At 44.0% G+C, this 24,910-nt stretch overlaps 1 protein-coding gene across 11 annotated transcripts in view; it reads left to right on the top strand.

The window, feature by feature from the left end:
* The window catches only part of NBN (nibrin), a 45,148-nt gene that overhangs the window by 5,959 nt on the left and 14,279 nt on the right, over positions 1-24,910 (top strand). For all 11 annotated transcript variants that reach the window (XM_081111350.1, XM_081111352.1, XM_081111347.1 and 8 more), the window contains 7 exons: positions 5,351-5,468; positions 6,167-6,360; positions 8,674-8,771; positions 11,261-11,384; positions 12,050-12,325; positions 13,830-14,271; positions 24,388-24,459. In XM_081111350.1, the coding sequence (XP_080967476.1) occupies positions 5,351-5,468; positions 6,167-6,360; positions 8,674-8,771; positions 11,261-11,384; positions 12,050-12,325; positions 13,830-14,271; positions 24,388-24,459 (1,324 nt within the window). The remainder of the gene's footprint in view (positions 1-5,350; positions 5,469-6,166; positions 6,361-8,673; positions 8,772-11,260; positions 11,385-12,049; positions 12,326-13,829; positions 14,272-24,387; positions 24,460-24,910) is intronic.

Raw genomic sequence — 24,910 nt, 5'->3', positions numbered from 1 at the left:
AAATGCTGTGCTAAAATGGTGGGTGTGTAGTCGTCTTAGCACAAGGGCAGCTGCTTAAAATATGTGTCAGGAGATTATAGTCTAAATCAGTGGTTCTCAACCTTCTGGCCTTTAAATACAGTTCCTCATGTTGTGACCCAACCATAAAATAATTTTCGTTGCTACTTCATAACTGTAATGTTGCTACTGTTATGAATCGTAATATAAATATCTGATATGCAGGATGGTCTTAGGCGACCCCTGTGAAAGGGTCGTTCGACTGCCAAAGGGGTCGCGACCCACAGGTTGAGAACCGCTGGTCTAAATGAAATAATAGATTGACTGCCTTGATAAACTCATCTCATAAGACAATTTTGAAGGGTTAAAAAATCTAAAATATGACTCAAGTTTATTATCTTATTACTAATTTTTAAATATTACTCGCTAGTTATAAGGTATTTTGCCCAGTTCAGGGTTTTTAGGGACTGTTTATACCTGATAATATATATCTGCTTTTAAAAGTAACTGAAAAATTTTCCTTTTTGTTTTTAATTTTCATGTGGAAGGTTTCTTGTATTTTACAATCTGGTATAGCAGATAATGTAATGTTTCAGGACCCTGAAAAGAGGTTCTCATATTTTAAAACAGACGATTCTTCACCTGTTTTGAGTGCTAGACCCTGTGAAGACATGCAACTTCACTTACCCTCAACTAGCACAGTGTTCAACAGAATCACCTTGTCCTCCAAGCCTATCTGTGAACCTCCTTAGGGGAGTTGATAAATCCTATAAATCTTCACTAATGAAACTGAGCTATAACCTTACACCCTGTAGGATCGGCACAGATTAAACTGTTGTGGAGTCTAGATCCCTTGGGAGTGGAGGGGCCTGTGAGGCCTCTGCTGCTGAGAATGCATCCAAAGTCTTAGAGATCCTAGAGTTGGTCATTGATTCCTACGATTCTTGGGTATTTTTGACTTTAGGTTCGACATAATTTTTTTTCTGACTTCAGTTTATGACTTTATTAACTTAGATGCCTAAAATAAAACATTTCTGCTGTAACTCCTGATTCATTGTTAACCAGAAAAGACTATTGCATTAGCCCTTGTTTGATGGTGACAATCAGTAATCAAATTGTTAATGTTATTTTAAAATGCATATTTTCCCCTTAATCGGTTCCCACACCTACTGGCATCCATTTGATGTTGTTAAAGACTTACCTGACTCTGTACTCAACTATTAAACAGAAAAAGGGTGACATTGGGAACTAGGATGGGTTTCCAAAGGGATATGAAATATATTGTTGTGGCTTTTTATTACATAACTATCTTCTCTCTTAGCTCTGGGAAAAGATCCTCACTAGTCCGGATTTGAATTCGGAAGGCGCACAGCAGTGCTCTTACCTCACAAAGGACCGTCCTTTTTGGTGCAGCTGTGGCTGCCTCTCTGCACTGCTATCAGAGATGGGAAGACAAAGTCTAAGTTTCCTGCACCCAACCTGGTGATGCCAGCTTTTTCATCAGTGCCACACCCTTGATTATGGTGGCTTTACAGTGAGCCTTGGATTCAGGGAGTGTCAGTGCTCTTAATGTTTCGTCAGCATTGTTGGCTATGCTGGGTCTTTTGCCTCTTTACATAAACTTTAGAGTCGTCAGTATCCACAAAAGAACTTGCTGGTAGTTTTATTGGGGTTGCATTGATTTATAGATCAAGTTGCGATGCACTAACAGCTTGACAATGTTGAGCCCTCATTATCCATGGACATTAGTCATTTTTGCTAGAAGGTAGAGGTAAGCTGAAAGGCTGGTCACTTATGAATAGGTGTAGCAAAATATCTGAGTATGTAGAAAGTTGAAACTGGACTGATGAGAGGCTGAAGGATTATGTGTTGATTTTTCCTCTCTTTTCTTCTTTTCCCCCATGCCCATGGACGATTAGATGTGTTTATAGCATGTAGAAATTTTGTTTATTTTTTTCCTTTTTTTAAAAAATTAAATCTTTATTGTTCAGATTATTACATTTGTTCCTCTTTTTCCCCCCACAACTCCCCTCCACCCAGTTCCAACCCCACCCTCGGCCCTTACTCCCCACCCACTGTCCTCATCCATAGGTGCACGATTTTTGTCCAGTCTCTTCCCGAATCCCCCACACCCCTTTCCCCCCCAAGAATAGTCAGTCCATTCCCTTTCTATGCCCCTGATTCTATTATAATCACCAGTTCATTCTGTTCATCAGATTATGTATTCCCTTGATTTTTAGATTCACTTGTTGATAGATGTGTATTTGTTGTTCATAATTTGTATCTTTACCTTTTTCTTCTTCTTCCTCTTCTTAAAGGATACCTTTCAGCATTTCATATAATCCTGGTTTGGTGGTGATGAACTCCTTTAGCTTTTTCTTATCTGTGAAGCTCTTTATCTGACCTTTAATTCTGAATGATAGCTTTGCTGGATAAAGTAATCTTGGTTGTAGGTTCTTGGCATGCATCACTTTGAATATTTCTTGCCATTCCCTTCTGGCCTGCATAGTTTCTGTTGAGAAATCAGCTGACAGTCGTATGGGTACTCCCTTGTAGGTAACTGACTTTCTTTCTCTTGCTGCTTTTAGATTCTTTCTTTGTCTTTTGCTCTTGGCATTTTAATTATGATGTGTCTTGGTGTGGTCCTCTTTGGATTCCTTTTGTTTGGGGTTCTCTGCGCATCCTGGACTTGTAAGTCTATTTCTTTCACCAGGTAGGGGAAGTTTTCTGTCATTATTCTTCAACTAGGTTTTCAAAATCTTGCTCTCTTTCTTCTTCTGGCACCCCTATAATTCGGATGTTGGTACGCTTGAAGCTGTCCCAGAGGCTCCTTACACTATCTTCGTATTTTTGGATTCTTTTTTCATTTTGCTTTTCTGGTTTGGTGTTTTTTGCTTCTTCATATTTCAAATCTTTGCCTTGATTCTTGTGCTCCTCTGGTCTGCTGTTGGGAGTCTGTATAATATTCTTTATTGCAGTCAGTGCATGCTTAATTTCTAGTTGGTCCTTTATCACATCGAGGGTCTCACTAGATTTCTTGAGGATCTCACTACATTTATCGGCGGTCTCGCTGGTCTTTTCGAGGGCCTTACTAAATGTATCGGCGGCTTCTAGACAGTTCTTGAAACACCTTAAAAGTGTGGTTTTGAATTCTATATCCAGCAGTTTGCTTTCCTCCATTTCTGTCATTTGTGTCCTGTTTCTTTGTCTCCACATTTTTTATGCTTTCTTGGTGCACCCCCTTGTGGTCTTTGTGCACAGTCTTGTTGTAGTTAAGCCTTGATTGTTGTAGGTAACACTGCGGGGGGTATTTGACCTCCAGGCCAATTGGTTGTGAGAATCAGTTGTGTCTGCAGTGGGAGAACTTCTGTCCTGATCTCTAGGGAGGTGCTAATCTAGCCTCTGCCTGAGGCTATCCAGCAAATGCCTGCGTGCAAGGCTTGGGTGGGGTGGGTCCCAGGGGATCAACAGGGCAGGTGGAGCGAGCAGTTATGGCTGCTCTCAGTCCTGCCTTCAGAAGCAGTCTCAGTGTCCCAGCAATTGCTGCAAGTACCTCGGAGAGAAAGCTGCCCTTGAGTTCAGACCAATGCCAGACAGTCCCGCTTCTCCTGTTTGAGTCTGGGTCCCCAGAGACTCACCCAGAACTGGAGCTCAGAGCCTGAGACTCCCTCCCGCTTGAAAAAGACAACCGCGCCCTCAGCCCCCAGCCCACTCTGCATGCACCTCCGCACCTTAGTATTTTACTTCCGTACCGCACCTCCTCTGAGTCTCGGTATGCTTTTCTCTTTCCTTCTAGTTGTAGAATTTCCACTCAGCCAGCCTTCCTGTGGTTCTGGGTGATGTCTGTTCCGTCTTTTAGTTGTATTTTTGAAGTGGTTGTGCGAGGCAGCAATCTCCGGTGTTTACCTATGCCGCCATCTTGGTTTCTCACAGAAATTTTATTTAACCTGAACAATAATATAAGTCTTAATTTCCTGCGCTTCTCCAAAGGGATCCATAACAAAACATTTGTAGAAGTTCACAGAATGGAGTCCAGACACCATCCCAAAGCAAGCACATGGCGGTGGGATTTGATGGTTATGGTTAGGTCGCACCATTTGTAATTCATGTAACTTAGGTTCTATACACATTTAATTGTATCTTGTTATGATTCTCTACCCTTAAATTATTTTTAGATAAATCATTTAGATACCTTTAATCATTTTGTCCCAGATAAAAACTTTTTAAAAATCCTATCTAATAAAAAACAAAAAGGGTAATTGACCGTACCTTCGCTATGCTTCCCATTGGTTAATCAGGGTGATATGCAAATTAACCGCTAACCAAGATGGCGGCCAGCAGCCATGCAGCTGAAGCAAGCAGGAGGCTTGCTTGCTCCAGTGATGGAGGAAGCCATGGTTCTCTGCCTGCCGCAGCCGGGCTCTGAGCTCCAGTCTAAGCAACAACGTTTCAATTATAGAAGCTAAACAAACCTGATACCTGCTTTCAGCCGGCTGTGGCCTCAGAGCTGGAGCCGGCTCTCAGCTCCAGTGACGGCAACAAAGTTTCAATTATAGAAGGTAAATAAATCCCAGAATAAAAGAAAAAGAAAAAAAGGAGAGGTTGGGAGCTTCAGTCGCCGGCCAGCCTGAAAACGGCCCTCAGCCCCTCACCCAGGCTGGCCAGGCACCCAAGCAGGACCCCCACCCTGATCCGGGACACTCTTCAGGGCAAACCAGCTGGCCCCCACCCATGCATCAGACCTCTATCCTATATAGTAAAAGGGCAATATGCAAACTGACCCTAACAGCCGAAAGACTGGGTATGACTGGTCACTATGACACACACTGACCACCAGGGGGCAGATGCTCAATGCAGGAGCTGCCCTCTGGTGGTCAGTGCACTCCCACATGGGGGAGCTCTGCGCAGCCACAAGCCAGGCTGATGGCTGCCAGTACAGCGGTGGTGGTGGGAGCCTCTCCTGCCTCCTCAGCAGTGCTAAGGATGTCTGACTGCAGCTTAGGTCTGCTCCCCGCTGGCAAGTGGACATCCCCTGAGGGCTGCCGGGCTGCCAGAGGGATGTCTGATTGCCAGCTTAGGCCCAATCCCCCGGGGAGCAGGCCTAAGCCAGCAGGTGGTCATCCCCCGAGGGGTCCCAGACTCCGAGAAGGCGCAGGCTGGGCTGAGGGACCCCCCCCTCCCTTAGTGCACAAATTTTTGTGCACCAGGCCTCTAGTAATATAATAATATAATAGTATTATGGAAATCAAACCTTTCTAGTGTCTAGAGAGCTATTCCATTTACAAATTTAGTGGCATGATACAGAGTAGTTTATAATTAGAATATGCTTTAATTTAATTTTATTTTTTTACAGTTTTTACCCACCAATTGATGAGCCAGCCATTGGAAGTAAAAATATTGATCTGTCAGGACGGCAAGAAAGAAAACAGATCTTCAAAGGGAAAACATTTGTATTTCTGAATGCCAAGCAGGTAATGTTTTAAGCTAAATGTTCCTAAAGAAAACATTACATGCGAGGACAAATTAGTAGTGTTCCCAGTGCATTTTCTTTTGAGATTATGTGCAGAAGTGTGACATCGAGTACAAAACTGCCCAGGCACCAGCCCATGTTCATGTATGTGATTATAATGTTCCTTAATATCTGTCAGTTGGCCTATTAATTAAGTTTATACAAATATGTAAGTTGGGGGTAAGGGGAACTGGTTTAAGTTCTAACTTGTGGGTTTTTAAACAGGTGTTGAATGTCTTCCATGTGTTGAAGTGGGGTCCAGGGTTTTTAACACGGGGAACCCTCCCGTGGGCTGCAGGCAGTGTGGAGTCCAGGGTTTCTGTCACAGGGGAACCCCGCCCATCGGCTGCAGGCAGTATGGGGTCCAGGGTTTCTGTCGCACGGGGAACCCCGCCCGTGGGCTGCAGGCAGCGTGGGGTCCAGGGTTTCTGTTGCAGGGGGAACCCACCTGTGGGCTGCAGGCAGCATGCTGTGCCAGGGCTGAGGTGCCTGTGGACCAGGGGTTTCTCAGAATGGAGGTGCAGACGGTCCTCTCAGGAAGCAGGACCGATTGTACATCAATTCTGTCCTTTCGCTTCCAAATCAAGTTCTTACAAGGTCTAGAACACACTCAGAAATCGTTGTGGCTATTGTATTACTTTTTATTTTTTCCATTTTTAGCATAAGAAATTAAGTTCAGCAGTTGTTTTTGGAGGAGGGGATGCTAGGTTGATAGCAGAAGAAAATGAAGAAGAAGAGAGTTTCTTTTCGGCTCCGGGAACTTGTGTTGTTGATGTAGGAATGACAAATTCGCAGCCCTTAATTTCTGACTCTCAGAAAAAATGGATTCACTCAATTATGGATATGCTCCAAAGGTACTTTGTTATTTGTTAGTAAAAATATATGCAAGCAGGTGGTTTTATATGTGTGAGTTTTGGTGCACTCTACATAACAACGGAAAAGTATATACAATAATTATTGCAAAGATTTTATTATAGACTAGAGTCCCGGTGCACGAATTCGTGCACGGGTGGGGGGTCCCTCGGCCTGGCTGGCAATTGGGGCCATCTCGCTCAGTCCAGGGGCAGGGGCTGCGGGAGGTTGGCAGGCCATGGGAGGTTGGCTGTGGGAGTGCACTGACCACCAGGGGACAGCTCCTGCATTGAATGTCTGCCCCCTGGTGGTCAGTGCACATCATAGCAACCCGTCATAACGGTCACTTAGGCTTTTATATATATAGATGGTACTTGTATTTGGTTTAAGAAATATTTTTCTATTCATAGATCAGATTACTTCCCTATATTTTTTATTAGTATTTTGATATTTTGTTTGGAAATTTTTTTTTAATCTACCCGGAATGGATTCTGTTTATACCTAAGCTCCACATGCAGGGGAGCAGTTTGTCCCTACCCTCGTCTGCGCATCAACACGCCCTCATGTACAGCACCGCCTATACCTCGTGTCCACCAGGCCAGGCTCTTGCTCTGTTCTGCCTCAGAAGCATCCTGGCTCTTCACTGTTCCACAGACATTTTAGAATCAGCTTTTCACAGATCTTGTTGGGAATTTGATTAGGAATTTTATTGAAACCACAAATCAATTTGGGGAGAATTAACAGTATTTATAATTTCTCTGTAGAGATCTTAAATACCATTTATTAGGTCTTCCTAGATATTACATATATTCTGGTAGATATTATACCTGTGGTAGGTGAAATACAAGTATATGATATTTCTTTAATTATATTTTCTAGTTGTTTACTGTTGATGGATAGAAATTCAACTCAAAATTTAGACACTGTTCTATCCCACCACCTTGCTGGACTCCCGTTGTATTTCTAATCATCTATAGTCATTTTTTGTATAAACCATATCTGTAAATAATGACATTTCTATCTTTTTTTTAATCCTCATGTCTCTGATACCTTCCTCTCCCTGTCTCTCTCTGTGTACTTTCTGGGGCCTCCAAGCGTGTTGTACAGGAGGGCTGCTGCATATCTCACCATTGACTTGAATGGGTGTTGCCATATATCTCACCATTGGCTTGAATGGAAGCTGCCACTGTTTCCCTCCTAGGATGATATAATGTCTGTATAGCACTGTTATTATATGTGCGTTAAAAATGTTTTTATTTTATATAGTCAATTGTTATAACTAATTTTTATAGTATATTTATAGTTTCAAAAACAGTAGGGTAATAAAATGTTAATTTTGGATTGCCACTTGTATACAATACTTTATAAAACCTTTTTTTTAGTATATACTATTATAATACTATTATAATCGCACTTAAAGTAAAACTCTACGTTAGTCCAGTCAGTACATTTAAAAAACAAATGTTAAAGCATCCAAAAAAGACCTTTTCAACTACTGCAGCCACTTAAAATATCTTGCAATGAGTATTAAAAGTTTTGTAGTTCTTAAAATTTGAGGTACAGTTTCTATAACATATTAAATTGTTTTTGTTTTATAAACTCAGTATTATCCACATTACAGAATAACAGAAGATAGGTTCATCCTAAGATTCTTTAACATGTAAATTTGATAAGATGATTTGACTTACTGAACTTTAAATCATAGCACACATCAGCCTATCCATAGTTCTTTGTACTTCTTCCTTCCCATTCTCCTTACTGCTTTCTCTCTTTTCTGTTTTCTCTTAGGATTTCAGTAATCATAGGTTTGCTTATAAAAATATTTTTTATTGCTTCATCTGGGTGTTACTGTTTTCTTCTTATTCTGAAAGTTATAGAATTTAGAACTGAAGGATCTGTATTCTTTACTCTAGACCAGTGGTCAGCAAACTGCGGCTCTTTGGCCCCTTGAGTGTGGCTTTTCCACAAAATACCATGTGCGGTGCGCACGTACAGTGCGATTGAAACTTCATGGCCCATGCGCAGAAGTCGGTATTTTGTGGAAGAGCCACATTCAAGGGGCCAAAGAGCCGCATGAGGCTCGGAAGCCGCAGTTTGCCAACCACTGTTATAGACCTTTACAATTGAAATACCAGAGTTAGTAAACATGGTGGACTTGCCTGGGGTAGCCAGCTCAGTGAGGGAGCCAGCCTCTTGTATGAAGTTCTCTCCATTGCTGGACCTCTTGGGGGAGGGGTGAGTTTCAGTTTGACATCATCTTAATAAATTTGTTAGTTGGAATATATTATCATACTTAAATCATTTTATTCTAATAGGCAGGGTCTTAGACCTATTCCTGAAGCAGAAATTGGATTGGCAGTAATCTTCATGACGACAGAGAATTACTGTGACCCTCAGGGCCAGCCCAGTCCAGGTAATTCAAGCATCGTTTTTACTGACTCTTCAGCAAGTTTGTTTATTATGTAATTGATGGTAGGCTGTATGCACATTCCTAGGTACTTACCCGGAGTGACCATTTCCAATGTCTTTTAAAACTCACCTTCCCCATTTAGTCATTTATCCATTTAAAAAATATATATATGTCAGCTGCATACTGAGCACTATTCTAAGTGCTGAAGACACAGGATGAATAAAGTGAACAAGTTCCCTATTATTGTGACTTTATATTCTGAAGGTCGGGATTCAGGCTCTTCTGATAAGTCCTTTGAGGACCAAGCACAAGGAGAAGCTGACCCTGGGGAGTGGCAGTGCCTGGGAGGGCTGTGGATGGCAGTCAGGGTCTCGCTGAGGATGCAGCACTGGGGTGCCAGGCGTCTGTGTGGTGAGAGGAGGCCGCACGGGCAGATCTGGGGGCAAAGTGCCAGGGAAGAGGACCTGAGCACCATCGCTCTGTGCGGAGTATGGATTCCGGGGTCTAGAGTGGGTGGGGATCCGAGGGGTAGCCCTGTGGAAGCAGGTGGGAGCCGGGCCAGGGGCTGTGTGGCAGCTGGAGAGGTGGAAGACCAGTCAGGGTACATTGTGGGGACAGCCTGTAGTTCTTGGCGTGAGTCCCTGGTGGCTCGTGCCATTTCTGGGGCAAAGGGGGCATGCGTAGCTCAGTGCTGACTGTCCGAGGCAGCAGCCCTGCCCCATTGTGAGTTACCACACAGTCCCTACTTTTCTTGAAAATAAGCTGTTGCCATTACGATGATACATTCATTCTTTTCTGCTTGCTTTGGACCCTCCATGTGTTTGTGTGTATTCCCCGAGGAGCTCTCTTTTCTTTGTAATTAGAAGCATTACTTCTTGTATGTACTTATAGTCTGACTGACAGTTTCAGAAGACAGCCATTTGCGGGGGGGGGGGGGTGCGCGTAAGGGAGACTGCGTGTCTTCTTCCCTCTCCTTTCTCTCCTCCTTCTATAGTCACTCATTTACTTATTCAGAAAGTGTTTATTGAACAGGTGCTAACTACCTCTAATTGTTGTAAACACGTGGAGTAAAGCGGCAAGCACACCCCTGCCCTTCTCGTGTCTTTGCAAGGAGCACATTGTAAATAACCTTATTGACAAACATGTTATTCTGGGCATTCGGTTCCATCTATAAATGTTTCTTTTAGTGATTATATAAGCATCCGTAATTATTCTTTTTTGCAAACTTCTGTGCTAGGAAAATGAGGTTTGGGGGCGGGCGTGTTGGAGGAAGTGCCTGTGAGCGTCCGCGGTGGCCACGTGCAGGGGGGCGGAGTGGTCGCACGCGGGGCTGGAAGTCAGTGTGCCCCTATCAGACACGGCGTCGCGAGGAGCTGGCAGTGGTCATCTAGCTTACAACTTAGGAAATGCCACTGAAGAGCTTCTTCAGTTAGCACCTCCATCCCATCACCTATTTCTGTTCACTGCGTCCCACGCTGCTCAGGGCTGGGGGCAGAGGAGCCAGCAGACCCTCCCTGCCCCAGGTCTAACGGGAACGCGCAGGCGAGCGTGCAGGCGAGCGTGCAGGGCGCGGAGGCAGCAGACACGGCCGCCTGCAGGACAGCGCTGGCAGTGCTCCATGCGCTTCCTCGGTGCTGTCCAGGTGTCAGGTCCTTTTGCCCGCAAAACGGCTCTTGAGGAAAGTGATAATTCCCCATTTCATAGATGCAGGGCCCACCGCTGGGGCGAGTGCCTTACAGTTAACAGATGCTGGGCGGAGGGCCCCCCTCAGTGCGGGGGTTCCGGGGAGTCAGGTGAGCAGCCCGAGAGTTACCCTGCTGTCCTAGCAACTGAGATAATGGTCATCGTGGTAGTCAAAAAAAATGTCTAAAACTGTGTTCTTTTCAAATAGTATCTATCTTCTAAAAATAAAATTTACGTGGACTTTGATTTGTGTAGATAGTAGGGTGGATACACTTTCTGTGGGGAAGAAATGTAATTTTTTGTCTGTTGACTTAAAGCATTATTTGAATTAGAATTTAAGTTGGCCCTAACCTAATCAGTGGATAGAGCATCGGCCTGCAGACTGAGGGGTCCCAGGTTCGATTCCGGTCAAGGGCATGTACCTTGGTTGCGGACACATCCCAGTAGGGGGTGTGCTGGAGGCAGCTGATCGATGTTTCTCTCTCATTGATGTTTATAACTCTCTATCCCTCTCCCTTCCTCTCTGTAAAAAATCAATAAAATATATTTAAAACAAGAATTTAAGTTGATTATTTTTATTTAGGTTGATAATTTATCATGAAGGATGTGATGTAGCACTAAGATGATTTAGTGTAGACAAGCTCCGCACAGATTCCGACAGGCTGTTGATGGGCCATTTCATCAAGTATCTGTTATCTCCACTGACTGGAGACAGTGTGCTGTCAACCTGCCTGCTTCCCTCAGCACGACCAGGGGAACGTGGTGAGCGGCCAGCAGCTGTGTTCCTTCTTTCACGTGTGTGATTACAGGATCCAGGACAGCGACCCCAGGGCCGAGCCAAGGCTTGTCCGTCAAAGAGGAGATCATGCCCAGTGCCCCCGGGAACACTGTGACCTGCATGGCCGACACAGCCTCAGAGCAAGCAGACACATGGTAATGCTTCCCTGTCTCATCTGAGTAATAAACACACTGTTTCATTCTAAATAATCCATAGGAGCGGTTCATACTGAAAGATACCACGTTTCAGTACTCAGACCAGGTGCAACTTTTTAAAGAGAAACTGTTTTGAAAATCATTTGAATGACAGCTTACTTGTTTTTCTGTGAAATAAGAACAACAAAGGCCATATATATTCATTCATCCATGCAGTGTGTGTGTGTGTGTGTGTGTGTGTGTGTGTGTGTGTGTGTGTATGATGTATATATTTTTCTGGCATCAAGAGCTGAGTTCTGTTGTAGAGATTCCACCACATCAGTTCCTCTCAAGTGCTCTGAACGCCCTATTATGATACCAGAGTAATAGGAGACTTGTCTTTTTGTGGTTTTCCATTTTTTATTAATTTTTTTGCATGGAAGTAATTTTAAAATTTTAAACCAAGCAAAAATTACATAGGCTTCTCCCCACATTTAGTTCATAGGAGGACACGGGTGGGTGTGCGCTGCAGGGTGAGAGAGGGGCCGGCCGTCCTGGGGCGTCGATGGCACAGGAGAGTAGAGCAGGCTGACGGGCTGGGTGTGAAGCTAGTGCTACCTGAAGGCCTTGTTTCTGGTGAACATGGCTGTAAGTTGATTGCCTGGCATGCTTTTCTTTTGCTACAGCATGGATCTGAGTGTAAGGCCAAAAGAAATCAAAGTGTCCAGAATGGAACAGAAACTCAGAATGCCTTCACCAGAGACATTCCCTGGGAAGGAACCCCCAAAAAGGAGCTCTGAGCGCACTTCTGTGGGATCGAGTGCTCCCGTCGGGGCGGAGACGCCCAGCTATCGGCTCTCCCCAGTGACGCTCCCCGGTGTCAGCAGAGGTGGAGGTGGGGCTTCCCAGCAGCTGCAGACCGACTCCATCCAAAACCACGTCCAGCCTGACCCCAGGAAGAGGTCTGCTCCCCTCCCCCCGTCTGAGAAACTGCTGTGGGTGCGGAGTGGGCTCCCGTCTGTGCAAGCTCGTCCCGACTGCCCCCTCCTGTGCTCTGGACGACTCACCTCGCCTTTTCCTTCTGCTCCCGGCCATCTCTGCTCTTGGCTGCACTTGCCCTCCCGCCTGCGGTCCCTGTGACTCCCTCCCAGCAGTGCTCTCCGCTTCTCCCGCCTTGTGCCTTCCAGGTCCTCTGTCTTCAAGAGCCCCATCCCTTCCTTCAATCTTCCCTCTGCGCGGTTCTTCCTCTCGCTGCGAAGAAACTTCTCGGAAAAGGAGATGGTGTCCTTGCTCCCGCTTCTTCTGAGGCACAGTTCATCCTGATGTGATGTCCTTCAAAGTGGCCACGGACGCATCGCAGTCATGGCTGTTGCTGGCACGCAGCCGCTGAGCCCTCTGCTCACGCCTTTCTTGCGTGTGGCCGCGGTCTGTCCGGCTCTTTCCCTCTCTCACTGGCAGCCTTTGCCTCCTCTTTGAGGCGTTTTTCTTCCTTTCACTGCTTTTTATCCTCTGTGTAATCTACCTGCAGGTTCCATGATGCTGTTACAGATGCTCAGTGCATTTGGCCCTACCCATCCTTTAAGCTTCACTTTTCCACAGGCATTTCCTGCTGTTTTCCCAAATGATAGTCCTGAAAACTCTCTCCCCTGTGACTGAATTTGTCCTTTTTTTGGTAGTTCAAACTTTGTCAAAATCTTTGACGCTTTCTTCTCTGCCCCCCTGCCCCAAACCAGTCCTTTGGTTCTTATTTTCAGTCTTAAAAACTCCTCCCTTCCCATCTGGGTGTGTTGCTGGCTCTCCGGCTCAAACTCTGTTACTACAGAAACCTCTTGGCCCAGCATGCGGAGGTGAGATTAGAGTGACTGAAAGGGCACCTGGCTGTTCAGTCCAGGGGGAGCCCCCCCACTCCTAGAGCGCAGGGACTGAGCTCTGAGCCCCTCGGCATAAGGGGCGCTCACAGTGTTCGGGGCTGTGGACGCATCGCGGCGTTTCCTAGGAAACCGCAGTCACGTGCTCACGTGGCACTTGTCGGGTTGTCTGTAAAAGTTCTAGATAAGCTCCTCGACTCCTCATTAGCCAGTCAGGGTCTGTCCCCGCGGTGCGGCCTCCCTGCCCACAGGCTCCCTAGGTTGCAAGGTAAGCTGTTGCTTCCTGGCAACAAGGCCCTTGTATTTTTCTGTTCTTTTCTCCACATGGATTTGTCAATTGCAGCTACTTCAGCAAAGCTAGAGCTCGCCTCATCATTTTAGCCACAGGGTGGGTCAGTCCTCTCAAAGCAGTAGAGTATATATGGATTATGTACTGTTTTCTGATGTCTCTTCTTATTTCCAGTGATATTGTTATTAATAAAACCCAAAATATTGTGGATTAAATGTGAAAGGGGTGAAAATTGCCAGACTATTAAATTACTTAGCTGTGCTCATTGTCTGTTTTTATTTTTTTCTCTTCTTTTTTTAAATCTAAAAGGGAAAGGGATGAAGAAAATCAAGAAATGTCTTCATTTAAGTCAGCAAGAATGGAAATGTCTTGTTCTCTCCTGGAACAAACACAGCCTGCCTCCCCCTCGCTGTGGGCAAGCGGCGGGCAGCCTGCTCCCCAGAGGGGGCCTGCGGGGCAGGAGCCAGGCGGCCTCTTCACAGACACAGAGTCCAAGGCCACTTCGAAAACTCCTGCCAGTAAATCTCTTTCTACAGAAAAACTAAGATCAGAAAAAAGGAAAATTGATGATTTAGCCATAGAAAATGAAGTACTGGAAGAGTTACTCCGGGACACAAAGCAGGACTTGGACATGGAGGTGAAGGTGCTGGAGCAAGAGGGAGCCGTCCGAAGGAGAAAGGTGCCAAGGCTGGACGTAGAAACAGACGGCTCTTTTCACGATGGGACAGCGCCAGAGAGTGACGACATATCTGTAAGTAACACTTTTTAATGAAAAATATTGCAAATGGAAACTTAGAATGTTAAAAAGTGTTCGTTTTCGATACGTGTATTGACAGTATGAGCATCCGTTATGTTTCCTTGAAAACAGTTACTATCTTCAGCACCTGTATTAAGCATAAGAATTTGTGGTTGTAAGGTAGATGTTAAAAATACAGTGACTCTGCCGGTATATAATAAATGACAGCAAATAAAACTGTTATTCATGATTATTTAATAGATTTCTAGGAAGTACTTTTATATCAGACATTTGGCCATGAATATAAGTATAGGAGATGCCTTAATAGAGGAAATGAAGACAGGAAGACAAAGTTAGTGAAAAGAGTATCTACTAAATACATTTTTTCTTTTACTTTTATTTGTTTATTTATTTTTAAAATTTATCTTTATTGTTGAAAGTATTACAGATGTCCCTTTTTTTCCCAATTGACCCCCTCCACCCTGTGTCCACCCCTCCCATGCCCTCACCACACTATTGTCTGGGTCCATGGGCTGTGAATCTATAATAATAATCTATAATAATAAAAGCATAATATGCTAATTAGACCAGATGTCCTTCCAGATGACCTTCTGGACAAAGCCGCGGTGGCGGGGGGGCCAAGCCTTTGCACGAATTTCTTGCATCAGGCCTCTAGTATATGCATAAATTCCCCAGTTAATCTCTCCCACCCCCACCCCCACCCCCACCCCTGCCTTTCTTCTGAGATTTGTCTGTCTGTTCCCTGCTTCTATGTCTCTAGGTCTGTTTTGTTCATCAATTTATTTTGTTCATTACATTCCACATGAGTGAGCTCGTGTGATACTTATTTTTCTCTGACTCAGTTATTTCACTCAGCATAATACTCTCCAGGTCCATTCATGCTGTCTCAGAGGGTAAGAGATCTTTTCTTTTTTTTTTTTTACTGCTGCATAGTATTCCATGGTGCAAATGTACCACAGCTTTTTTATCCAGTTGTCTACTGATGGGTACTTGGGCTGTTTCCAGACATTAGCTATTGTAAATCGTGCCACTTAACATATTCTATCTGTTTGGTGTTTGGGGTCATTAGGATATAGTCCTAGAAGTGGGGTCATTGGGTCAAATGGGAATTCCATTTTTAATTTTTTAAGGAAACTCCATACTGTTTTCCATAGTAGCTGCACCAGTCTGCAGTCCCACCAGCAGTGCACTAGGGTTCCCTTTTCTCCACATCCTCGCCAGCACTTCTCATTTGTTAATTGGTGATGATAGCCATTCTGACAGGTGTGAGGTGATACCTCATTGTCATTTTAATTTGCATCTCTCTGAGGATCAGTGACTTTGAGCATGTTTTCATATGTCTCTTGGCCTTCTGTATGTCCACTTTTGAGAAGTGTCTCTTTAGGTCCTTTGCCCATTTTTTAATTGGATTGTTGGTCTTCCTTTTGTTAAGTTGTATGAGTTCCTTATATATTTTGGAGATTAACCCTTTATCAGGTGTATCATTGGCAAATATGTCCTCCCATACAGTGGGCTCCTTTTTCATTTTGCTGATGGTTTCTTTTGCTGTGCAGAAGCTTTTTATTTTGATGTAGTCCCATTTGATTATTTTCTCCTTAGTTTCCTTTGCCCTAGGAGATGTATTTGCAAACATTGCGACACGAGATGTCTGAGATTTGACTACCTATGGTTTCTCCTAAGGTTTTTATGGTTCCCCAACTTAGATTTAAATCTTTTATCGATTTTGAGTTTATTTTTGTCTATGGTATAAGTTGTTGGTCTAGTTTCATATTTTTATAATGTATCTGTCCAATTTTCCCAACACCATTTATTGAAGAGACTGTCTACACTCCATTGTTGCTCTTGCCTCCTCTGTCAAATATTAATTGAGGGTTATTGGTTGGGTCGATTTCTGGGGTCTCTGTTCTGTTCCATTGCTCTGTATACCTGTTCTTGTGCCAGTAACAGGCTGTGTTGAGTACAGTAGCTTTGTAGTATAGCTTCAAATCTGGTAATGTGATTCCTCCAATTTTGTTCTTTTTCAAGATTGCTGTGGCTATTCAGGTTTTATTTTGTTGTTGTTCCATATACATTTTTGGAGTGTTCTAGATCTGTGAAGTATGCTGTTGGTATTTAATGGGATTGCATTGAATCTGTTGATTGCTTGGGTATTATGGACATTTTAATGATGCTGATCCTACCAGTCTACATCCAGCTTCTCCAGCTTGTTAAAATATAGTTGTTCATAGTATTTTTTAAAATTAAATCTTTATTGTTCAGATTATTATAGTTGTTCCTCTTTTTTCCCCCCATAGCTCCCCTCCACCCAGTTCCCACCCCACCTTTTGCCCTTACCCCTGCCACTGTCCTCATCCATAGGTGTATGATTTTTGTCCAGTTACTTCCCGCACCCCCACACCCCTTCCCCACTGAGAATTGTCCACTCCCTTTCTATGTCCCTGATTCTATTATATTCACCAGTTTATTCTGTTCATCAAATTATTTATCTTCTTAAAGGATACCTTTCAGCATTTCATATAATACTGGTTTGGTGGTGATGAACTCCTTTAGCTTTTTCTTATCTGACCTTTTTCTTTATCTGACCTTCAATTGTGAATGATAGCTTTGCTGGATAAAGTAATCTTGCACCAGTCTGCAGTCCCACCAGACTATTCATCATTTTGAATATTTCTTGCCACTCCCTTCTGGCCTGCATAGTTTCTGTTGAGAAATCAGCTGACAGTCATATGGGTACTCCCTTGTAGGTAACTAACTGTTTTTCTCTTGCTGCTTTTAAGATTCTCTCTTTGCCTTTTGCTCTTGGCATTTTAATTATGATGTGTCTTGGTGTGGTCCTCTTTGGATTCCTTTTGTTTGGGGTTCTCTGCGCATCCTGGACTTATAAGTCTATTTCTTTCACCAGGTAGGGGAAGTTTTCTGTCATTATTTCTTCAACTAGGTTTTCAATATCTTGCTCTCTTCTTCTGGCACCCCTATAATTCGGATGTTGGTACGCTTGAAGTTGTCCCAGAGTCTTCTTACACTATCTTCATATTTTTGGATTCTTTTTTCTGTTTTTCTGGTTGGGCTTTTTTTGCTTTTTCATATTTCAAATCTTTGACTTGATTCTTGCGATCCTCTAGTCTGCTGTTGGGTCTCTGTATAATATTTTTATTTCAGTCAGTGTATGCTTAATTTCTAGTTGGTCCTTTTTCAAATCCTCAAGGGTCTCACTAAATTTATCGGCAGTTTCTAGAAAATTCTTGAAAAACCTTATAACCGTGGTTTTGAACTCTATATCTAATAGTTTGCTTTCCTTAATTTCTGTCATTTGTGACCTGTTTCTTTGGCTCCACATTTTGGCTGCTTCCCTGTGTTGATAGAGTGGCTTTGTGTGCTAGGTGTCCTATAGGGCCCAGTGGCTCAGCCTCCCCAATTACCTGAGGTGGACACTCTTGGTGCACCCCTTTGTGGGCTTTGTGCACAGTCTTGTTGTAGTTAAGCCTTGATTGTTGTAGGTATCACTGGGAGGAATTGACCTCCAGGCCAGTTGGCTGTGAGAATCAGCTGTGGTTATTGTGGGAGAACTTCTGTGCTGGAGACACCCTTCTGGGGCAAGACTTGCTTCAGTGGGGCTTTGGTGCTCACTGAGTCTGCCCCCTGAGTGTGTCCCTTATGGATCTGAGGAGTTGTAATCTGGATGGTCCACTCTGACTACTGGGTACAGTGGCTCTTGGATCTAAGGAGGTGCTAATTTAGCCTCTGCCTGAGGCTACCCAGTAGTAGCTATGGATATATCTGCAGATTCCTCTTCTTTGTTTGGGGTTTGGAGGTGCCCAGATGAGGCCCAGCTGTGAAGCAATGCAAGCTGCTGTGGGGCCTTGGGCCTTCTTTTGGATGTTCTGGATCTCTCTGACCCAGCTTCAGTTTGTTAGGTAATTTTAGATTGCAAAGGGCCAGGGCATTCATATGCAAAAGCCTCTGCGCACAGCTTGGGTGGGGCAGGGTCTCAGGGAATCAACAGGGTGGAGCAAACAGCTATGGCTGATCCTCAGCCCTGCCCTAAGAGTACCCGGGTCTCACTGTTCTGTGGTAATCGCTGCAAGCACCTCTGAGAGAATGCCGCCCTCGAGTTCTGCCCACTGCCAGACAGTCCAGTTTCTCCCCGTATGAGTCTGGGTCCCCAGAGACTCGCCCGGAACTGGAGTTCAGAGCAGTTGGGGGCTTGAGTCTCCCTCCCGATTGAAAAACACAACCACTTCCTCAGTTCTAGCCCTTTCCACGTGCGCCTCCGTACTTCTGCACTTTACTTCCGCATCACACCTCCTCTGAGTCTCAGTGTGCTTTTCTCTTTCCTTCTAGTGTAGACTTTCCATGAGCCAGCCTTCCTGTCATTCTGGATGATGTCCGTTTTGTCTTTTAGTTGTTTTTTTGAAGTGGTTGTGTGAGGCAGCAATTTCTAGTGTTTACCTATGCCGCCATCTTGGTTTTCTGTCTGTTCATAGTATTTTTTACAATCCTTTGTATTTCTGTGGGGACAGTGGTTACCTCTCGCCTTTGTTTCTGATTTTGTTTATTTGGGTCCTCTCTCTTTGTTTCTTGATGAGTCTGGCTAATGGTTCATCAGTATTATTTATCTTTTCAAAGAATCAGCTCTTGATTTCATTGATCTTTTGTATTGTTATTTTGTTTATTTATTTAATCTCTATGTCATTTATTTCCACTCTGATTATTTCCAGGTCTATATTCCCTACTTTAGTTTTATTTCTAGTCTGGCCCTAGGAGGAGCTACATAAAGGACTGCCTACTTGGTTGCCATTTTCTCAACTCTAAATACATATTTAGGATAAAACATGTATAACATCACTAGGAATTTTTTTTCATTTTGATCTTTAAAGTCCTATCCTATTTTCATGCATGTTGATAATTGTCTTCCTATTTTGGTCTAAGAAAAGTCTTCATATTCCTCCCTATTTTATGCATCAGTAAGTAGACAAGTTAGCACATTAGGTGAGATCACAGACCTCATGAAATCAAAATTTAATATTCTCCTCCCCCACCGAGGTCTGTTAGCTCCAGTCTTATTCATGGCCATGTGTGGTCATCCCCTCCTATAAATGGCTACAGGGTGAGGACACGACTTAGTAAAAGGATAAGGCATAAGAGATTTGGAGGTACAATGGTTGTTGAGAATCTGGTGTGTATCCAGCACTATATAAATGAATGACTACTATTGAAAGAAAAAAGTATGTCTTATTTAACCTATATATTGGCATCTTCACGTGAGGGAAAGAACCCTTATTATGTACTTCTTAGGAGTAAACTGCAGATGCCCTGTGCGGAGTAGACTGCAGCTCCAAGAAGCACCTGGTGAGCTTTTATTTTTATTTTTATTTCTAAAATATATTTTTATTGACAGGAAGGGAAAGGGGGAGAGAGATGGAAACACCAATGATGAGGGAGAATCACTGATTGGCTGTCTCCTACATGCCGCTGGGGATCAAGCCCGCAACCCAGTCATATGCCCTTGATCAGAATCGAACCTGGGATCCTTCAGTCTGCAGGCTGAGGCTCTGTCCACTGAGCCAAACCGGCCAGGGCCTGTGAGCTTTTTAACTGGCTCCCAGACCAGAGCCTCAGGGGCCCTGATGCAGGACGGCCAGTTTCTCCCAGAAAAAGTCCCCTCACTGTATGAGGTAGGATTCCTCTGTGGTCTTCAAAGATTCTAAAATAGTGGCTTAAGTAAGACGTGGTTGTTCTTTTTTGTGCCGCGCCAGCACAGCCAAGGGTGACCCTGAGTGTGGGCGGTGAAGGATTGAGAAAAGACAGACAAGAGAATGAAAGCTGGGTCTTGGTGGGATGCTGCTTCTCTGATGGAGAGACAGCGCCACGGACTACAAGCCGTGTCTTTATTTTATAGCCAGATTCCACGAGGCACAGTAAGGGCGTGGTCAAGATGTTGACAACATTCTCGTGGGTTTCGATCCTACTCAATTACATGCACCTGAACTCTATCAAGCCCACATCACTCAGACACATGGGGCCACGTGTTCGGACCCTGAGTTCAAGCTTACAACCATAGCTGTTGTCTATAATTGTGATGGGAGGGCTCTGCCCTCCAAGCTGGGACTTGCATGTGGCCATGAGAGGACTGTGCCCTCTCATCAGTCCGAGGCTTGAACCTGTCCAAACACTGTAGCTGCTCTCCACACTTTTCCTATAGAAGAAGCCCCGAGAAGGTAAGCAAAGCTGCTTGGCAGTTCCCAGGACTCTACCTTCCTGCTCTGCGGGGTGGCCCCTGCAGTCCTCATGCGGCTTCTGTCCTCTGCGGCTTCTGTCCTCTGCGGCTTCTGTCCTCTGCAGCTACAGACCCTCCTGTGGCCAAGAGCTCCTTTCCATGGAGAAAGCACGGGGAGAGATGGCCCGAGGCCTTTCCATTGGAGTTCTCTCACTTCCTAAGGAGCTTCCTCAGAAACCAACTTGAAGCTTGGATTATTGGCCAGATTTAGTCATGGCCTGTACACTCCCCACCATCCTTCACTCCCAGGCTCCAGGAGAGTCTGGGAGATGCTTTAAACTTGTCACATGGCCGTCCCCAACGAACGCATCCTTGTGAGGAAGGAGGAGAATGGACGCTGAGACACCCTCTCGCTGGATTGAGAACTTCAGACAGAGGGGTCCCTTATTGTCAAAGATTGAAGATTAGCTGTTACTTTACCAAGGGATTAATTGAGCCAAGTGGTCACCGGTGGCGCCGTTGCCACCGCGGTGGAGAGCTAAACTCGCTAATGTGGCCGGCAGTGCCATCCAGGGATGATGTCCCCCCCCACGCAGGCACGTGCCTTCTGCTTGCACTGAATTTCCATCGTCATGTTCGCTCGGCCTGTTCCAGAGCTCTGTCCAGGCCTCTAATGTTACGAGTGTTTAGTCTTTAGAACAGGGGTGGGCAAACTTTTTGACTCGAGGGCCACAATGGGTTCTTAAACTGGACCGGAGGCCGGAACGAAAGCATGGATGGAGTGTTTGTGTGAACTAATATAAATTCAAAGTAAACATCATTACATAAAAGGGTATGGTCTTGTTTTTTCAATAGTTTTATTCATTTCAAACGGTCCGCGGGCCGTAGTTTGCCCACGGCTGCTTTAGAAAGTTAGGTCCCAGTTCTGTTACTGTTGCCACACCTTTGGAAAGGCATTTGCTTTAAACCCTTTCCTCCTGTATTTATTTCTAATTTTTTATGATATGTTTTTATTTTCTTTCTCTCCTCTTGTCCAATTACATGTTAATCTTTTTTTATATTAACAGCCTTTTTTTTTTTTAGTTCTCTCCCAGATTGATCCACTGCTCATAGTGGTCGCAGCCGTGTCTGGCAGTGGTTGTGGTTTTAGTCAGAGAACTTTGGTCCATCCGTGTGGCTGCTAATTACTCTTCCTAAATATCTACTTGGACTGTGCATTCTCCCTGGGCTCCTGTCACCAAGGAAGTGGGCACTGGAGCCCAGGCTGAGAGAGACAGGAAGTGGCATAGACCCCGTGATGCCGGGACCATTAGACAAGGCTTTTGTGCACCTGAAAAGATCTTTCATTTAAATGCCAAGGATTAGCCCGGCCGGTGTTGCTCAGTGGTTGAGCATCAACACATGAACCAGGAGGTCATGGTTCAATTCCCAGCCAGGGCACATGCCTGGGTTTTGGGCTCAATCCCCAGTAGGGGGTGTGCAGGAGGCAGTTGATCGATAAGTCTCATCATTGATGTTTCTATCTCTCTCCCTCTCCCTTCTTCTCTCTGAAATCTAAAAACATATTTAAATGCCAAAGTTTACATGCTGTCACATTGTCAGGGGATATTAATTTTGCTCTGTAATTCTACAGCATAATTTTCTTGTCTTTATTTTACTACTTGAGGATTCATGACATTCTGAATAAAAATACAGTACAAAAATATGTGTACAGACTTTTGGAGAGTGAATGGCAATTTGTGGCATACCTTTGGGTATTTTAAAAGTTAAATCACTGTATTCTAGCACTATAATTTTTTAGTGAAAATCTTGTCACAAAAGTATTTTTACTTTCAATGTAAGATAATTTTTAAACCTTTTTTGTTTTGAGAGAAATGCTGATTCACGTGCTGCTGTAAGGAATTGTATGGAGAGAGCTCATACCCCTCTTACCCTGTCTCCCTGAGGGTGATGTCTTGCATGACCGCAGTCTATCAGTCTTAGACAGTGTGTGGTCATTTTTAATTCTTTAGTTTTGTCATTTTTAAGAATTTAAAATGTCAGAAAGTACTTGAGGATGCTCATGGATTAAAGGAATTGCACTTAATATTTCTAGCTACAGAAGTAATTATCAGAAAAAATATTCCTTAATCCTTTCATTTAAAAGCTTTTTGCAGTTTTAAGAAGGCAATGAATGTGATACTTCTCGTTGACATTGGATTCTTTAGTTATATTTCAGAAAGGCAATTTCTAAACTGTGGTGAGGGTAGAACTGCCGTTTTCCTATTTGGGGATTGAGATGTGGACTCTAGCCTGTCTGTGGGGTTTTGTGTAAGCTGAAGTAGGAAGCTGCTGGCTAGATCCTCCTGCTGGCGGCTTATTCTGATGTAAATGGCCGCTCTGCCCAAGTCTAGGCCTTACTCGCAGTCTCCCAGCCTCCTTAGGATGCAAACAGGACTTGGCACCCTCTTTCCACCTCCCAAAGCCCAGTGTGAGAGCCGCCTCCCTGGACACCCCAGGTTTCTGGCAGCCCTGCCCGGGAGCCTCCTGTGTGGTGTGCCCAGTGAGGACACTGACGGGAGGGGGTGTTCAGTAACTAGGCAAGGCCCTTAGCCAGGTTTTGACAAATGGGACAAAAACACAGATCTAGCCGCTGGGATAAGTCTGATGTCTGGGTGGGTTGTAGTTTGATTCTCTGCGATAGGAAATGAAACCTTGTTTGAGAGGATGAGCCAGTTTGAAGGAGCGAGCACCACGGGAGAAGGTGTGGGGGGAAATGCTCTCCTTGTGGGAAGCTTCCCGGGTGCTGTGTGCAAGCGCAGGCGCGCACGTGGTGGCTGGGAAGGTAAAACGCTGATCTCGCTGTGGGTAAATACATTCACATTCTTTGCCCCTAAGCACGCATAGAGTACATTTGTTTTTCTGTCCTTTCCAACTTTCTTACTAAAATTTTCCCAAATTTGATTACTGAATCATGGAAAATTTCATGTAAAACAGTCTGCCCTCCATTGTCTCAGAGGGACTGCAGTTTCACTGCAGCCTTAGAAGCCATCTGTGTAAGACGCTTTTCTCTAGAACAGGGTCTGGATACATGAATGTGAAGGAGAGTGTGATTATGTACAAGGCAGACTCCAGTTTATTACAGATAAACATTTCAAATAATTAAAGTAACTTTCTTCTGGGATTAAGGATGATTTAAAATTTAATTCTAAACATAAATTTAGATAGACTCCCTTCAAAGTGTTTTTATTTTTAACTCAAAGTAATACATAATGTAGAAATATGGAAAATAAAGAAACATAATGACAATTAGTTGACAAACCCTACTGTCTGCAGAAAACTGTAGTTAATATTTTGGTGTTTCCTTTTTTAAAACATGTTGCAAACTTGGAATCTATTGTTAATCATCTACTGATGATATAGAATATTATGCACTTATATTATGACCATTTCTCATATAAATATATAATTTTGTTAATCCTCATCCGAGGATATTTTTTCCATTGATTTTTAGAGAGAGTGGGAGGGAGGGGGAGAGACACAGAGAGAGAAACATCAATGTGAGAGAGCCACATCAATTGGTTGCCTCCCACAGCGCTCCAACAGTCCTCAGACCAACACTCCAACCACTGAGCAAAACCGGCTGGGGCCCACTTCTCATATTTTTAAATGTCCCTTACATGTATAGGTTCAATCCCTGAACTAGATTGCTTCCAGCTCTTTGCTCTTATGACTAACTCATGCTGCAGTATATTTTCTACATATATGTGTATTCCTATTCCCATCCCATAGTTTCTCTGGGAAAGATGCTTGAAAGTCAGATAACTGGCCAGGAGCATGAATATTGCTGAGGTTCTCAGCAAGGTACCCTTTTATAACTTCTTTGAACAATATATATATACTTTCACTTTTAGAAAGAAAATGAAATTGGGAAGAAATGTGAGATCAAGAAAGAATCACTGCCATCAACTAAAGAAGAGCCATCTGTGAGGAAACTTTTTATTTACTTTTTCTAAAGATTTGACTTCTATGGGACTATCATCTCGTCATTTTTCTGTCAGTGTATATTCTCAGAATTGATTCTCTTCCTGCATTTTGGTCTCATAATTGTGCCTCCTCTGGAAATGGGTGGATCATGTTGTAACCATCCTACAGCGAACAGTGTGGAGATTCCCTGCCCTCTACCCTATAGATTGTGACCTCGAATGAGTCATTGTCACATCTGTGAACCTCAGGTCTTTCGTTTATAAAATCATGTTAGCACTTTAACAGGGCTGTTGTTTCTATCAAGTAGAGTAATGGATGTGAAAATTTTCTGAACGCTGAAACACACCAGCGAAGTATGAGGCCGTTGCTTTATTCAGCTCCTGATTGCAATCTGTCGCTCTCCGATGAACCTTTGCTTGTTTCCCATTTTCCTTCTCTCCCTGTCTTTAT

This window comes from Myotis nattereri (genome assembly GCF_964212035.1).
Source record: "Myotis nattereri genome assembly, chromosome: 17".
Lineage (NCBI taxonomy): Eukaryota > Metazoa > Chordata > Mammalia > Chiroptera > Vespertilionidae > Myotis > Myotis nattereri.
Note: the sequence above shows the minus strand (reverse complement) of the source record. Positions and strands in the feature narration are given on the sequence as shown.